Source organism: Cervus elaphus, chromosome 5, assembly GCF_910594005.1.
Source record: "Cervus elaphus chromosome 5, mCerEla1.1, whole genome shotgun sequence".
Classification (NCBI taxonomy): Eukaryota; Metazoa; Chordata; class Mammalia; order Artiodactyla; family Cervidae; genus Cervus; species Cervus elaphus.
The window spans coordinates 19,201,208-19,219,566 of NC_057819.1; the positions used below are offsets into that span (position 1 = coordinate 19,201,208).

The 18,359-nt window shown below is 45.3% G+C and overlaps 1 protein-coding gene across 2 annotated transcripts in view; it reads left to right on the forward strand.

The window, feature by feature from the left end:
- The window catches only part of CFAP251 (cilia and flagella associated protein 251), a 70,761-nt gene that overhangs the window by 50,007 nt on the left and 2,395 nt on the right, over positions 1–18,359 (forward strand). For both annotated transcript variants that reach the window (XM_043901939.1, XM_043901938.1), the window contains 3 exons: positions 1,750–1,840; positions 2,060–2,203; positions 17,885–18,113. In XM_043901939.1, the coding sequence (XP_043757874.1) occupies positions 1,750–1,840; positions 2,060–2,203; positions 17,885–18,113 (464 nt within the window). The remainder of the gene's footprint in view (positions 1–1,749; positions 1,841–2,059; positions 2,204–17,884; positions 18,114–18,359) is intronic.

Here is an 18,359-nt window from a genome sequence, read left to right on the forward strand (position 1 = left end):
CCCACTGTCACTCTGCAGAGGTGGATTTCATCACTCGGCGGGAACATGGCCTCTGACAGTTCCTAGATTCCCCCAGCTCTGGTGGAACAAGCCTAGTCAGTCCCTCTGGCTCTCCCAGCAGCTGATGGTAGCTGGGGAGCCAGGGACTTATTGCAGCTCTGACCAGTGGAGGGCTGTTCCCATAGGATCCGGAGCTCTGTGAGCCTGTTCCCTGGGGCTTTCCTGGTAGTGACAGACTTCTCCATGTCACATCGGGCCTTTAAACTGGCCCTGCTTCAGAACCACAGGGCTAACCGTGGCCCCTCTGCCCACAGTGCCTGTCGAGATTGGGCCTGAGCCTGGCCTGGGAGCCTCAGAACAGGCACCCTCTTAGCCGGACTCCTACCTTGATGGCTAATTGTCAGAGCCAAGAGTTGGGTAAAGGCTGGGCCCTGCTGGAGACGGGCCTCAGGCCCCGCTGGGACCCAGGCCTACCTGGAGAGTAAACCAGGTCCACAGACCACCAGCAGCCTTCCTGGATGGGGCTTATGCGGGGTCCTGACTGAGGACTGAGGACTGTTTGGTGGCGGACTCCTGCAGGAGGGGTGGAGGTTTGACCCAGTCAACAGTACTGATAACCCTGGGCCAGGCCCTGGGTGCCGTGCTTTCCACGCATTGCCTGATTTATCCTCACAGCTATCCGGCGACACAGGGACTGCTGACACCGCCGTTGTACAGGTCTGGAAACTTGCTCCAGGGCCCTCAGGGGCTGCCCCAGCCATGGAGTGAGAGGGTGAGGCTGTGGATTCACATGCTGTCTTCCTGATTCAATTCCACACTTCAGCAAAGATTCATCACAGGAGAAAAACAAAGGGCTTCATGTCCAATCCTTTATGTGCATTCACTTAATTTTCACAACTGTCTCGTGAGGCAGACCCTGTAATTATCCCCATTTTTCAGAATAGGAAACTGAGGCCCTGAGTGGTAAAGCCACTTGCCCATGATCACCCTGCTCTCTGGAGGCAGAGCCCGGGCTCACAGGCATGTCCCTTTGACTCCAGATTTGGTATACTTAACCACTTCCCCACCATAGTCTCTACAAAGTGTTCCTTAATCATCCTCCAAAGAAGCTAGTAGTCTGATTAGCAGAAATCCACTCAGTGGATTTTTAAAATGATTTTATATTATTAGCATTTTGTATGAGACAGAGTCAGCCTCACATAAAAAGTAGGTTTTCTTACCACTTAAAGGGCCTATTTTTGGAAAAATCTGACCCTGTGTTAGAGAGCAGAGGGTTATTTTTATCTGACCAACACGGGTCCCTTGTGGCCTCCTGAGTTTTTATGGAAGCAATTAGTGCTGGCCGTCCACCTGTGCCACATCCCATTCCCCTGACTCTGGTCACATGCAGATCTAAGGTTACAGCACGGCTCCTCTGCTGGGGGTGTCCATGGGCTCAGCGCATGGGGACCCTCCTCTCCCTCCAGAGGATTTTCCCAAAGATTGCAGACACATTGCCAGGCGCCTGCCCTACCAGCCAAAAGAGAGTAGCACCATCTTTAAGACGGGGGGCCCCGAGCCGCTGGGTTCCACACCTTTGATTTTCCATTTGCAGCTTCATTTTGGAGGGAATTTGCTTAGCAAGTTTACAGAGACCCTAGTTGTATCCGCACTGTGATACCCTTCAGAGGTCTGTGGGCTGCAGGACTTGCGGCCATCGCGTGCCCGCCTGAGTGCTCTCTAATAGCGATGTTTCTCTTATTGTTCTAGTGCCCTGGAGGCAGCGGTTTCTCTCGGGGGTGAAGACCTGACCCCGTTCTACGGTCTGGTGTCTGGTGGCAGGGAAGGAAAATTCTACAGGGTAATTGCCCTCAGAATAAACACTTCCCCATAACATCTAGTTAAGTTTGTAAAACAAATGTGCCCAGGGTTAACCTTCTTGCTTTTTTTTATTTTTCCCAAAGCTCTTTTCCCCACTGAGCTCAAAATGTACTTTCTAGAAAATGCCCTTGAAGTCTTAATGGCTGCTTCAGACTGAAGCCAAAAATGCATGTTGTGTTTCCACTTTATTTCCACGTAGGAGCTGGAAGACTATTTTTACTATTCTCAGCTCCGTAGTCAAGGTATCGATACAATGGAGACCAGAAAGGTGTCGGAACACATCTGCCTGTCGGAGCTTCCTTTTGTCATGAGAGCAATTGGCTTTTACCCATCGGAAGGGAAGGTAGGTAGAAGGAAAACAAGCGCAGGCAGGACGTGTTATTTATTAAAAAAAATGACCTCAGGGAGCCGTCATCACAGGCCAAAGTAAAAATCTAACATCATTCTTACATAAATGGATCAGAAAGGAGGTTCTGGGCATAGCTGAGGCATTGCTTAGAAACAGACTTACCGTAAAGATACCCCTGTCAGGCGGATTCCTTGCCAGTGTTTGATGTGGTTGGTAAGAGCATGCGTGCCTCCTAAGTCGTTTCAGTCACGTCCAACTCTCTGCAACCCCATGGACTGTAGCCCGCCAGGCTTCTCTGTCCTTGGGGATTCTCCAGGCAAGAATACTGGAGTGGGTTGCCGTGCCCTCCTCCAGGGGATCTTCCCGATCCAGGGATCGAGCCTGTGTCTCTTACCTCCTCCTGCATTGGCAGGCGGGTTCTTTACCACTAGCGCCACCTTTCCGGAATTAGGCAGAAGGCCCCTCGATGCGTGAGGACTGGCCTCATGGGGTTCAGGGCAGTGATGCCTGCACAGCGCTTGGCACAGAGCAGGCTGCATAGAAAGATCTCAGTAGATGCTCACTGTTGTGATCCTTTCCCTGTGTAGCTGCGGTTCACCTGGCCTGTGTGAATGGGCTGCCCTTGAGGTGGCTGCTCATCCCGGGCTGGGGATGGAGCTCAGGAGATATAGCCCCTCCTTGGCACCTCACAGCTCACCCCCAAATGCAAGGGGCTCCCAACAAGGACCAGAGGAAGTGGTCCTCATGGAAACTGTGGCTTAAAATGCAACTGATTGTAATATCCCTGGCAGTCCAAGTGGTTAAGACTCCACACTGCCACTGCAGGGGGCTTGAGTTCCATCGCCCGGGGAACTAAGATCCTGCATGCCGCAAGGAACAGCAAAAAAAAAAAAAAGCAACTGACTGGGTTTTCTTTCTGACTTAAAATGCTAGCACATTCTCATTGTAGAAAGTTTGGAAAAACTACCCAAGTGAAATGAAGAACATAATTACTTGTAATTCCACTACACTGAGACTTCTTCAGTTATTGGTATCTTCCTGGATTGATTTATATATAATGCATGTACATATAATTTTTAAAAACTAATGGGTACCATATTGGATATACAATTTCGTCCTATATTTTCACTTGGTATTGTCATACACATTTCCCATTTCATTAACAGTTCTCTGAAAACTTGATTTTTAAAGGATATAGCTTAATTTTATAACTTTGATTTAGAAAATAGAACTGTAAAGAAGAAACGAGAAATGACTCAGAAGTAGTCATTATTAACATTTTGATGGACTTCCTTCTATAGTTTTCTGTTTGGATATAGATATATAAATTTTTAAACAAAGAATTGTTGCTATATGGTGTATATATGTATATATCAGCAAATGCATGCATGCTTAGTCACTCAGTCATGAATCAGTCATGTCTGATTCTTTTCGACCCCATGGATGGCAGCCCACCAGGCTCCTCTGTCCATGGGGATTCTCCAGGCAAGAATACTGGAGTAGGTGGCCATGCCCTCCCCGAGGGGATCTTCCCAACCCAGGGACTGAACCCAGGTCTCCTGCATTGCAGGAGGATTCTTTACCGTCTGAGCCACCCGAGAAGTCATATATCTCAGCATTTTACAGAGTATGTGTATACGTTTATGTGTACAGGGGCAGTCTCAGCAACTCTTGTTTTGTGAGCATGTGGTGAAAATTACTTGATAATGTGATCTGGTTTTACGAAGATCTGATTGACATAACACTGTGTTCATTTAAAGTATTCAGTATAGTGATTTTATATACATATATATTATAAAATGATCACTACCACTCAGTTAAGTAACATATCACATCCATCACCTTGCAGAGTTACAATTTTTTGTGTATGGTGAGAACTTTAAAATCTACTATTTTAGCAACTTTCAAATTTACAGTACTGTGTGTGTTTTTTTAATTTATTTATATATTTATTTGGCTTCTCTGGGTCTTAGTGGCATGTGGGATCTTTAGTTGCAGCATGTGGGATCTGGCTCCCTGACCAGGGTTGAAACCGTGTCCTCTGCATTGAAGGTGGATTCTTAACCACGGGACCACCGGGGAAGTCCTTTGTATTAACTGGAGTCCTTATGTTGTACCTTCTAACCCCAGGACTTGTTTATACCTGGGAGTTTATATCCTTTAACCACTTTTCACCCATTTCTCCTACTCTCCACCTTCTTCCCCTGGCAACTGCTAATCTGTCTTCTGTTTCCAAATTTGATTTTATTTTTTTCAGATTTCACATACAATTTGAGATCATACAGTGTTTGTCTTCCTCTGTATGACATTTCACTCAACATAATGCCCTCAAGGCCCATCCACATTGTCATAAATGGCAAGAATTCCCTCTTCTTTACAGCTGGATAATATTTCAGTAATGTTCCATCATGTACACAGACACAACCCATATTTTCTTTATGCATTTCCACCAAAAATGCACAAGAATTCCCATTTAACTTCAAATCCTTGTGAGCATTGGTTTTCTCTTTTTTTGATAAAAGTCATTCTGACAGATACAAGGTGATAACTCATTGTGCTTCTGATTTGCATTTTCCTAATGGTTAGTGATGTGAGCATCTTTTCATGTACTTGATGATCATTTGAATATCTTCTTTAGAAAGATATCCCCTCGGGTCTTCTGCCTATTTTTAAAATGGGTTATTGGTTTTTTTGCTATTGGTTGTGAGTTCCTTATGTATTTTAGGTGTCAACCCCTTATCAGATGTGTGGTTTGAAACTATTCTCTCCTATTTCATAGGCTGCTTTTTCATTTTGTCAATCATCTCTTCTCCTGTGCATAAGCTTTTTGGTCTGCTATAGACAACATGCTTTCTTAAGTCCATATAGTCAGTTGATCCATTCCTCAGTTGATGACACATAGGTTGTGTGAAGTATTTAGGCTGTCAGAGACATGGCTGTGATGAACATCTCTGCATATGGTTTCTGTACTTCTCTGACTGTTTCCTGGGTCAAAGTCCTAGAAACAGAATTACCAGATCAGATAATATTACCAGAATTACCAGATCAGAACTTTAAGGCCCAGTTGCTAATAGTTTTACAGAAATGTAGCCTTTTACAGTTCACCCTCAAGCACACATAGCTCCTGAAACCCAGCTGAGACTCAGTGTTCACCTTAGGTGTCTGAGCACAGTTTAGTGATGTGAGCTGTTACCCTGGTCATTTCCCTTGGCCTCAGTGGCCTCCCCAGAGTCACCTCTTTTTTGAAGTCTGAAAGTATGACTAGAAGGTGACTTTTATTCTCCACATAGAGTCTGGAGAAATGAACTTTCAGAGCCTGTAAACCCAAGTTGGGTCTTGAATGAGCAACTTAAAAACACCTGAGACTCTTAAAATCTCCTTTAAAGTCTTTTGACCAATATGCATTCTGTAAAAGTATGTGGCCAGAAATGGAAACAACTATCCAGAAAGTTTGTGCAACCCACATGGAAGTGTTCTTTAAGAGCTGTGTTTCTAAAGTGTATTGCCTAGAACCCTATTTCATAAGCTGGCAAGCTGCAATAGAATCACCTGGAGCACTTACTAAAAAATCAGAGTCCCTGGCCCCATCCCAGATCTAGCCAATCAGAATCTCCATGGAACGTAGGGGTCTGCACTTTCCTTTTTTTAAAAAATTTTTTCTCCTCCTTCTTCTGTTTGCCTATTATTATTTTTGAAAAACATTTATTTGTGTATTTGACTGCATAGGGAGGGTCTTAGTTGTGGCACAAGGGATCTTTATTTGCTTCATGAGAACTCTTAGTTGTATGTGGGATCTAGTTCCCTGACCAGGGATCAAACCTGCAAGGTGGATTCTTTATATATATATATAAAATTTAATTTATTTACTTAGTTTTGACTGTGCTGGGTCTTCGTGGCTGTGTGCAGGCTTTTTTCTAGTTGCGGTGCATATGCTTCTCGTTGCAGTGTCTTCTCTTATTGAGGAGCAGGGGCCCTAGGGTACATGGACTTCAGTAGTTACCGCACGTGGGCTCAGTACTTGCAGCTCTCAGGTTCTAGAGCACTGGTGCAGTACTTGTGACGTGCACGGGCTCAGTTGCTCCACGGCATGTGGGATCCTCCTGGATCAGGGATCAAACCCATGTTCCCTGCATTGGCAGGTGGACTCTTTTAACTACTGGACCACCAGGGAAGTCCCTGTCACTCAGGAGTCTTGATTTTAAACCCTGGGCTCAAGTAAATGTGTCCTCTGCAGTACTGTTTTGTCAAGAAGTGAATTCTGGGTGTTTAACCTTTGTGACTGTCACCCACCTGCCACGCAAAGTGCTCAAGGGTGGCACAGAGTGACTGCGGTTTTTCTGCTTTCTCTGGAAGTAAGAGGTATAATCCCTGAAGGCTCACTCCACAGTCCTATCTTTGGGCAAAAATAATAAAGCTTAATCACCTATCGAAATTTTTGCTGATGAGTAAAACGTACCCAGAGGGAATTCCCCGGTGGCCCAGTTAGGTTAGGACTGCACACTTTTGCTGCTGAGAGCCCGGGCTTCTATTCGTGGTCAAGGAACTAAGTTCCCACAAGCCTCATGATGTGCACATCCCCCCAAAAAATAACCCGGAAAAAAAGGTTAGCCTACTACAAATGTTATAAAGTGATACTGAATATTATTTACCCACACAGAAACAAAAATAAATGAAAATGGTCACTGCCGGGTTGTCACTGGCTCTTGCATGAGTCCCCCACCCCAGCTGCCACAAAAGGGGCTCTGGTGTCCCAGTGTCTTCATAAATGCCCTGGACTCCAGGGTTTTTCATCCACTTAAAAAACACGTTTACTCTTTGGAGATGTTCTCTGAAGGCCCCCGATCCAGATGTGTTCATTGAGGAATGCGTTTATTGCTGAAGCTCCTCGGGGAGAAGTTTTTGATCTCTTGTTCTCATCAGATTTATAGCGACTTTAATAAAAAATGTTTTGGGGGCTTTGAAACTTTCAGACCCAGACTTTGCCGTGGTTCATGAAACATTTCCTACTGAGATGCAGCTACTCCCCCTCCCCCGAGAAGTTCCATGAAGAAGTAGGCCCAGCTCATAGAGTATTTTAGCACTTGGTTACATGAAAGACTTAGAGATTCAAACCAGCCACCCCCGACCCCGCCCAAGGCTAGACATTATTTATATTTTTCTTTATGTCATTTAAACTGCCTTGGGAATTTGTATCTAGTCAGTGTGGCAAACTGAAGCTAAATTATACAAGAATATAACCCTCCCTAAAGGATCCCTAACCCCACCCGTCTTCTGCAGAACACAGCCAAAGAGGTGGGGGTGCGTTGCTCCTACAAATCTTCATTTTTCAAAAGAAAGGTCTGCAGTGTTTATGATGTTGTATAAGGAGCTCAAACTTAGGTTTGGGTTCCTAAGTTAGGGTTCCTTCACAAATCTGTATAGCTGATTTCACATACAAGAAAGTGTTTTTTTGGCGTCGGCTTCTCTCTAGTTGAGGCACGTGGGCTCAGTGGTTGTTGCGTGCGGGCTTAGTTTGCCCCGAGGACTACCAGGAAAGTCCCATGAGAAAGTTTTGTCTTCCATCTTTATAGGTGTATTCTTTTCTCTTCCGGGTCGTTGAAATATCTTGTTGGGCTGGGCCCGTGCTTCATGCCATGTGTGTTCCCTGGTATGTTCCTATTTAGCTTTCCAAGCATTACACATTCTTGATGTTTTCACAGTGAATTCACAGCAGTGTGACCTCTTAGGCCAATTAAGGTCAATCCTGGCAGAGAGGTATGGGCCCAACAAGAGCTCACATGGTGGATGCTCAGCAAATCTTGGTCGAATGAATAAATGAATAATTGAATGATGCTCACCAGTCATGTTTGACCGAAAAGACAATGAGGAAGATAGAATCCCTGACTTCATGATTTGATCCCAGAGTAATTAATAAGTATTTGGTATATTCTGCAACTTTAGCCTTGATTAGGAGAGTTTGGAGATGAAATAAGTAATCACTTAGCTTTTTAAATATGCTCGTTTTGGATCCAGCAATTCTACTTTGAGGAATGTTTCCTACAGAAAAACTCAGGCAAGGGTAACAGTGACGTACAACTACTGCAGTGGGTTAGTCGCTCAGTCATGTCTGACACTTGAGACCCCACGAACTGTAGCCTGTCAGGCTCCTCTATCCATGGGATTCTCCAGGCAAGAATACTGGAATGGGTTGCCGTTCCCTTCTCCAAAGGATCTTCCTGACCCAGGGATCCAACCCAGGTCTCCTGCATTGCAGGCAGATTCTTTACCATCTGAGCTACAGGGAAGATCTTACAACTACTGCCGGATAGTTTATAATAACGAAAAATTAAAACAACTTTAACGTCCGTTGACAGGAGATAGGATAAATCAAGTCAGACACACCTACACTTAGTAGTTACTGAACAGTGAAATTGACCTATGATTCTTTTTTTTTTTTAATTTATTTATCTTTGGCTGTGCTGGGTCTTCATTGCTGTGTGTGGGATTTCTCTTGTTGAGAGCGGGGGCTGCTCTCTAGTTGCGGTGAGCAGGCTTCTCCCTTTAGTGGCTTCTCTTGTCGCAGAGCACAGGCTCAGTAGTTGTTGCATGGGATCTTCCCAGAGCAAGGATGGAGCCCGTGTCCGCTGCGTTGGCACGTGGATTCTTACCCGCTGGACCGCCAGGGAAGCTGACCTGTGATTCTTAAGTCGGGAAGAATGTGCTGGTTTTGTTATTGAAGGACAAAAGGCAAGTTGCAAAACAGTATGTAAAGCATGGCCTCCCTTCATTAACAATAATATGTAGATCGCGTATACACCTAGAAAAACTGAAAGAACTTGTTCCAGACGCTTAGTGACACTGACTTCTGAGGCATGGAACTCACAAGACCTTCTAAACCGTAATTTCTGTGCATCACTTCCTGTCAGCTGGGGCCTCCAGTACCAGCTGGACCCTGGCCCTGGTCCATCAGAGTTTGGGGTGCCCTGGGGAATCTTGCTCTCCTGGGTTCGCAGCCCCTTCCCCATGTGCGTGTGCAGACTCCAGGTCATTCCAGACCCGACACTCAGCTCCTTCCTCCGTTTCCACAAAAGCCGAAAGCCCAATCCATGCAAGACAACTTTCCTGAAAAACTGCGAATCACCAGGAAGTTTCAAGCTTAACTACATTTCACAGCAGTTTCCCTAAAACTGCTTATTAGTACTTCCCTGGCACTCCAGTGGTTAAGACTCTGCACTTCCAATGCGGGGGGTGGGGGGGCAAGGGTTCAATCCTTGGTTAGGGAACTAAGATCCCACATGCTGAGTAGAGCGGGCCAAAAAGGAAAAAACAAACCATGCCCCCCTCCAAAACCCCCGGCTAATTAGACCTTCTTGCCAGTCCTAATGACCACCCCCAGGGGGCTTCCTAGCTCCCCCTCTTCCCTCCCCCAGCAGCACCGCTCCTCTCCCTCTACTGGCCACGCCAACTCAGCTCTTAGCTTGTATTTCCAAATCTTCAGCATAAGTCCATATCCAGGGTCTACAAACGACAAAACTTCCCATTTAGTTGCATCCACCCTCCTTAATATATGGTTTGGTTGTAAATTGCCAGGGAGAGGGGAGCATCTTACATACATTTCTGAAGAATTTAATTTTTCTTAACTACAGGCAGTAGCTTGTATTGCTTTTGTATTCAGAACAAAACCCAGAAAGATAAACGAACAAATCCTCCCAAAGCCTTGTGTACTAATCTTTGTGGCTAAACCATGGTCCCAGCTGGGATGGAGGGAGCGGAGCCAAGTAGTACAACAGCCCCTCTACAGGGAGGAGAAATCCGAGTGAGGGGTCATGGGCAGTTTCTGCTCTGACGAAGACCCCGGGGGAGTTTGGAAACGCACCCTTTGAAGAGAGGTCCTCGGTGTGCTGGATTTGCTGAGACATAAATAACCAGGAGGCGTTTCCATCCTGAAGGCGAGAGGAATGATGCACTATCATTCCTCATCCCGCAGCAATAACCAGTGTTGTGGGGAGGCCTTCCTGGTCCACTGAGAACCCCACACCAGGGAGCACTGCGCCTCCCCACAGAGATCAGAACAGGGACTTCTGCCTGCCGCACTCACAGCATCTAAAGAAAGAAATCCTGAAGTGCTGTTCGGCCACTGAAAAAGAACGCAGCTGGTCATAGTGTCATAACACCAACAGTGGCAGCAGCCGACCAGCTCTTCTCGCTTGAGCGCTCACTGGGCGCCAAGCACCGCGCCAGCCTCCCTGGCGTCCAGTCCTCACGGCAAGGAATGCTTTCATCATCTCCATTCACCAACAGGGAGTGGAAGGCCTCGGGGGAGGAGGAAGCCTGCACAGCCACTGAGCTACTGAGGGCAGGGCCGGGGTCTGCACCCCAGCAGGCTGGCCTCGGACCCCACGTTCTGTTTTGACATATGCCTCTTACTGCAAACAAGGAAGAAATCCTGTAAGTCAGGACATCGAACACTGGTTATTGCTACAGGGTGAGGAATGATAACGCGCTTTACTTCCATCCTTTGCATCTCCAGTGTTTGAATTTTTTTTATAAGCATGTTGTCATCTTGACTGGTTTAATGATGATGAAAGAATAAATCATAGTCATAGTGAAAAATATATTTTAAAAAATACTGATATTATTTGCCTTGTTACTTGCCTTTGCTGTTGCTTCACCTCTGTATTATTTTTCTTCCTTTTATTTTTCTTTTTAAAAAAATGTTTATTTATTTATTTGGCTGCATCAGGTCTTAGATATGGCCTGTGTGCTCAGTAGTTGCAGCGCGGGCTTAGTTGTCCCAAGGCATGTGGGATCTTAGTTCCCCAACCCATATCCAATGCAGGAATAGAACCCACATCCCCTACATTGGAAGGCAGACTCTTACTGGACCACCAGGGAGGTCCCTCCTTTTATCATTATTACTATTTTTGGCCACGCCGCATGGCTTGCATGATCTCCTCTGACCATGTGGTGAAAACACAGACTCCTAACCACTAGACCACCAGGGAGCTCTGTATTTTTCCTCCTTTTAAACAATTTTATTGAGCTATATCACAGATCACATAATTCCCCCTTTTAAAGTATGCAAGTCAATGGCTTTTAGTATGTTCACAGAGTCACACAACCATCACCACTTTAGGTTCCTCTCAGGCGGGTGACTTTACGACGAGACCCCCACAGGCCCTAGGAATGGGCCTGGGTTATCCAGGGAGGGGATCCTGGGGTTCAGCATTCCCAGAGTGTTGCCTAGAATGCAGGGGCATAGAATATAGGTGGGTGACTTCCCGTGAACATGCTACCTTACCCAGCAAAAGGGATTTCACTCATATGATTATATCAAGGGTCTGGAGATGAGGAGATTATCCTGGATCACCCAGTGGGCCCAGTGTAACTATAAGGGTCTTTATAAGAGGGAGGCAGGGGACTTTTCTGTGGGTCCAGTGGCTAAGACGCCACACGCCCAATGCAGGGGGCCAAGGTTTGATCCCTGGTGGGGGAACTAGATCTTGCATAACATAACTAAGGCCCAGAGCAGCCAAATAAATAAGAGGGAGGCAGGAGGGCCAGAGTTTAAGGAGGAGCCATGATGGCAGAAGAAGAGGTTCAAAAGGGTGATGGACTTACAGACTGTGAAGGTGGGAGGGGCCACAAGCCAAGAAATGCAGGCTGTCTCCAGAAGCTGGAAAAGGAAAGAAGGCAGAAGGGATGCTGCCCTACCAACAACACCTTGGTTCTGGCCCTTCAAGCCCATTTCAGACTTGTGGCCTTGAGAACTGTGAGGTCAGTCTGTGTGCTTCAAGCCACTAGGTGTGTAATCGTTTGTTACAGCAGCTTTGGGAGACACACAGAGGGTGCTTTGGAAGTGTTTCATGGGCACCCCTCCCTTGCTTCCCCCCTCCTCACACTTGTTTCCCAGCCTAGAGTGCCTTCCCCTCCCCTCCCACTGCCTGGATCCTCAGTGGCCCACCTCTTCTGAGGCAGTCTTCCCAAGTCACCCTTACTGAACACTCCTCCAGCCCTGGATGTCCACCTCCTGCATTCAGGTGCTGAAATCGTTTAGAGCCATGGAGTCCAAGCATGTTAAAATCACTTAGGGGCACTTAAAAAGTACTGATACCTGGGCTCAGCCTCCAATCTGTTGAACCTCGGGGTGGAGCCCGGGCCTGGAAAAGTTTTGAAAAGCCCCCAGGTGTGGGCACAGGGCTGAGCAGCCAGTGATGGAGCCTTCCTGGTTAGTTCACTCTAGCAGGAGTGAGTGTATGTGTGTGTGTGTGTGTGTGTGTGTGTGTAGTCTCCTGGGTGTCTCTTCACAGGACCCAGACCAGCGCCTGGCACTTCGTAGGTGCTTAATCTTTGCTGACTGATTGGCTAACTGTACATTCCTAGAATGCAGGGCTGTCCTAGTGATAATTAAACGACTAGTCTTCCATTTGCCAGTGCCAATCCAAATGCTCAGTAACTTCTAGTAAATTGAATTAAATTAACTAGGGCAGTAAGCAGTTATTCTAAATATGCTTTTTGTGAGTTTTTTTTTTTTTAATTTTTTATTTTTTTTGGTCGCACCACATGGCATGTGAGATGTTAGTCCCTTGACCAGGGATTGAACCTACACCCCCTGCAGTGGAAGCTTGGAGTCTTAACCACTGGACCACCAGGGAAGTCCCAGGCCTTTTGTAAGTTTTAACAGAACTTTTTACATTGTGCCCACAGTGTTTCATTCATTCATTCAGTAAACATTTCTCTGGGCCTCCACAATGTGCTGGGCTCTGAATGAGGAAGCTGCTGTGGAAATAGAGATGAATGCCATTGCTACAGCTTAATGGAGGAGACAGATGTAGGCCCAAAGAATTAGACCATGCATCACAGCTGCCACCCATCATTACCCTCAGTGAAAATCACAAGAGCTGGTGCTGATTCTTCTCGGCACAAGTATCACCTCCTCCAAGCACCGCAGTGTAAAAACCGATTCTCAAAGCTGTGGCCCCCAACACCAGCAGCACAGCCCTCACCGGGCGATTTGTAAGCAGAGCAGATTCTCGGCCCCCATCCCAGACCTGAAGAATCAGAAACCCTGGGGATGTGACCAGCAGTCCGTGTTTTAACAGGGCCTCCTAGTCATCTTGATACCTGATATAGTTTGAGATCCCCTGCCCTAAAGCCATAACTTCTCAACCTTGGGCACACATTCATATCCCCTGGGGAGCTTTTTTAAGCTATGACTGCTGCTACTCCACCCCTGACCAATTAAATCAGGATCTCTGGGAATGGGGCCTGGGCCTCAGAACATTTAAAGCTCCCTGGGTGAATCAAATGAGCCCCTGCCTTAGCAGATGACGGGCCAGCACGAGAATGCCAATAAAAGACCAGGTTGAAGCCAGCGCCAGCCAGAGCACTTTGGGTGGCCATGGGGGCTCCCGCTCCTTCCCCCCGCCCCCTCACCGGGGCCCTGGGAAGGCTGTGGTGTTTCATTCTGGCTCCAGGGTTCCTCTCCCAAGCATGAACCTTGTTCAGACACGTAGCAGAACCTGCCTCTTCAACTAACACTTGCAAACTAGGCTTGGGAAAGAAAGTCGTGATGCCAAAGCTGCCAGCTCTCTGCTTGTTGAGCAGTGAGTTTTGATCAGTCATTTAAGGAAAGAGAGTAAGAGGTGAATCACCTACAGAGTGGTTTGTGCCAAGCATGTTCCCTGAGATCTCTGGAACGCTCTGGGTATGAGCAACTCCAGGCACTTTGGGATTTCTTTCTGTCATCTTTGAGTTACTGTCCAATTTCTGAATTGAGTTTAAATTGCATGTTATGTTTATAATGTACACATATCATTTACAGTATAATTTCTATGTTTATAAATGATATAATCGCATGCATTGTAATCAGCAAGGGCGTAGAAAGTATCATAATCACAAGAACTCTCAATGCCTGTTGAGTGCTGACTGTGTTTTAGGCATTATGTCCACACTTAGACACACTGTCACAGTAAGCTGCAGATCAGCTCCACTGCAAATGGTTCACCATATTACCCACCTTTTCAAAAAGGGAAACTAAGGATAAGGAACATCACATTACTCACCCAAAGTCACATAGAAAATGGCAGAGCCCGGGTTCGAATAGAGATCTGTCATCAAAGATTGTAGTTTTAGCCCCAGTCTCCTCTGGCTCATAGTAAGTGGTAGCACATGCATATACTCTGCATATATATGCATACTATGCATAATCATACTAATCATATGGTGCAGGAATTCCCTGGTGGTCCAGTGGTTAAAAAGTCACCTTGCCATGCAGGGGACCCCTTATCGATCCCTGGTCGGGGAACTAAGATCCAATGGCCTGTGAGGCAAGTAAGCCTGTGCTCTGCAACTACTGAGCCTGCATGCTCTGGAGCCCATGTGCCACAACTAGAGAGCCCACATGCCTAAATTACTTAAGCCCGTGCTCACTCTGGAGACCCTGGGGCATAGCTAGAGAGAACCCCACACACTGAAATGAAAGATCAGATCCCACATGCTGCAACTAACACCCAAGGCAGCCAAATAAATAAATAGTAAAAAAAATCTGTATAGTACAGTCTGTAAATAACATGCTATTGTATAGTTTTACTTATACAGAAAATTATATGTAGTTTAACATCAGTTACATATAATATAACTCAATAAATGCTATACATGAAAATGTTACCAATTAAAGCTGCTGACATAGTAATGATTAAGGTTCATTTGTATCCATAACCAATGATGTTATATCTAAAGACCATTCCTGGAGTGTTGCATTGAGAATATGTGGCTTCTTTGAAAATATTAGGTGATTACTAAGATACAGTGTAAAAAGCAGGATACAAAAAGAATATATACACAAACCAAATTTGCAAAAAAAAAAAATAGACACATGTATTTTATATGCATGGGAAAAAGTGAAAAGAAAGTGCCCCAGATCTTTCACAGTAATTATGATCAGACGGTTGGACTGCAAGAGGTTTGTATTTTCTTCTTGATACTTGGAACAAGACCAAGATGCTGGGATGCTCCAGACTGGCTGATACTTGACACTGCTTCAAACTGGTGCTTCTTTCAGTTTTTGCTCTACATTTATTTAGTGGACAGGAAGAAACTGGTTATCTACCAGTAAATATTGTGTGCAAATTGGAGAAAGAAATGGCAACCCACTCCAGAACTCTTGCCTAGAAAATTCCATGGATAGAGGAGCCTGGTGGGCTACAGTCCATGGGGTCACAAAGAGTCGGACACGGCTGAGCAACTTTTCACTTCGCTTTCATTGTGTGCAAATACAGATCATCTTCCAAATTCATTCCTGCAGACCAAGTCAGGGTTATGTTCCGGGGGAAAATATTATTTCCCACTTTTCTATGGCTCTTATTCTCTCTCTTTCTCCCTCTCCTTGTCTTTCTCTATAAAATTCAAAACCCCTTAATTTGGAGGAAGACATATTCACCAATGAAGTCATTTGGTCCTTGGCTTTTCTTCACGGAAGTTGTAAAGTTACTAATTCCATCTATTTACTTCTTATAGTTCTGTTAAGATTTTCTATTTTTTCTTGAGTCAGTTTTGGTCATTTGTATCTTCCTAGGAATTTGTTCATTTTTCCTAAGTTATCTGATTTATTGGCATATAGTTGCTCATACTGCTTTTAATTTCTGTAAGATTAGTGTCAATACTTGCATTCCCTCTTTCCTTCATGACTTTAAAAATTTGGGTCTGTTTTTCATGGTTAGTATCACTTAATATTTGTCAACTGTGTTGATATTTTCAATGAATGATGTCGTCTTAGGTCTTCATTTTAAAAATTATATCACACAAGTCATGTGTATGTTACAAAATATCTTTGTGTGTATAAAACACTGCAGGATAAACACGGAAAAGAAAGAAAGGAAAAAAGAACTACAATGCAGTTATCATAAGAAACTTACCATAGCGATCAGTCCTGTATTTGAGTTTCACACTGAATTGTTTACTTATTTATATAAACTAATTTCTAAATTCTTCAGGATTCTGTGAGCTTCCCTGATGGCTCAGCAGGTAAAGAATCCACCTGCAATGCAGGAGACACATATGAGACATGAGTTTGATCCCTGGGTTGGGAAGATCCCCTCGAAGAGGAAATGGCAACCCACTCCAGTATTCTTGCTGAAAATTCCATGGACAGAGGAACCTGGCACGCTACAGTCTAGGGATCACGAAGAGTGGAACACAACTGAGCACATGGCACAAAATAGCTTCTTCACAAAGCAGGGACATAGCAAATACAGTGCAAGATTTGTTGTTGTTCAGGCGCTCAGTCATGTCTGACTCTTTGCAGCCCCAAGGACTGCAACACGCCATGTTTCTCTGTTCTTCACTATTTCCTGGAGCCTACACAAACTCATGTCCATTGAGTCGGTGATGCCATCTAGTCATCTCGTCCTCAGTTGTCCCCTTCTTCTGCCTTCAGTCTTTCCCAGAATCAGAGTCTTTTCCAATGAGTCAGTTCTTCATATCAGGTGGCCAAAGTATTGAAGCTTCAGCTTCAGCATCAATCCTTCCAGGGAATATTCAGGGTTGATTTCCTTTAGGATTGACTGGTTTGATCTTGCAGTCCAAGAGACTCTAAAGAGTCTTCTCCAATACCACAGTTCTACGGCATCAATTCTTTGGTGCTCAGCTTTTTCTTATTGTCCAGCTCTCGCATCGGTACATGACTACGGAAAAACCATAGCTTTGACTATACAGACCTTTGATACTTAGGTGAAAAGTGATAAAATGAAACACTGTTCATGCCAATGCTAATAGTATTGGCCAGTTGGACAGTGGACCAGAGCTGCAGTAAAAAGTACCACAGACTAGGTGGCTTCACACAATGGGAATTTATTCTCTCATGGAAATCCAAAATCAGGGTGTCAGCAGGGTCAGGCTGTCTGTGAAACACATAGGGGATAAACCGTCCCTGCCTCTTCTAGTTTCTGTGGTTACCAGTAGCCCTTGTCTTTCCTTGGCTTAAGCTCTATCACTCCAACCTCTGCCTCCACCATCATATGTCCATCTTGGCCCTGAGTGTCTCTCTCCTCTTTTAATGATAATGTGACTGAGCCAAGCTTATTCTGCTTGCCACATGACAGGGCAATACATTGGGAGATGAGTTGTTGGAACATGAAATAACGATTTTAATCAGAAAGCTAGCAGACCAAGAAGATGGCAGACTAACATCTCAAAAAATCATCTCCCCTCAGTCCCAATTCGAGCTCCTTTTATACACAAGAGGGGGAGGGGCCCACTGGGGCACCAACCAATCGCTGAGCAGGACCACTAATGGTTTCTCCTTGACAGTTGCTCACTAATGGTTTCTTGCTTGGGGAGGGGCCCACTGTGGCACCAACCAATGGCTGAGCTGGCCCACTACCAGCTTGCACCGCCCCACTGCTATTACAAGGACACCAGTCATATTGGATTAAAGGCCGACTTTATTCCAGTATTGACCTCATCATACTACTTACATCTGCCATGACCCTGTTTCTAAATAAAGTCACATTCTGAGAGATGGGGAGTTAGGACTTCAACCTGTCTTTGGGGGGTGGGGTGAGGGGTGTATACAGTCAACCCATAGCAGACATGTTCTAAGCTAACTACGAACATTTGTCTGTTACACTCCAGTTCTTAGAAATCTATCTGCTTACCATGGCCTTTTTTTTTTTTTCCCTTAAACCTCTTTTCTAGATTGAAGATATGTTTAACGAAATCAGATTTAGTGAGTATGTGGACACTGGAAAGCTCATCGACAAAATCAACTTACCGGATTTCTTCAAAGTCTACCTCAATCATAGGCCACCCTTTGGTAACACCATGAGCGGCATCCAGCAGAGCTTTGACATTCTTGGTTTCACCAATTCAAAGGGAGAGAAGGCTATTCAAAGAGAGGATTTTCTGAATCTGCTTCAAACTAAAGGTAAATACAAATAGGTAGATCTCGTAACACCCTTGGCAAAGCCCATCCCACTGGAGAGAACTGAACTGGGAAGGCAGCCCCCAGACACCTGCATCTTTGATTTGACAGAGCTTCAGCCCTGAGGATGCTGCTTACTGACCCACATGACTGGTGAACAAGGGATAAAGGGAAGGATGGTGGGGACCTGAAGGATGGAGTGTGTGTTCCAACTTCCTGGAGCTGCACAATTCAGTGCCCTAGACGCTT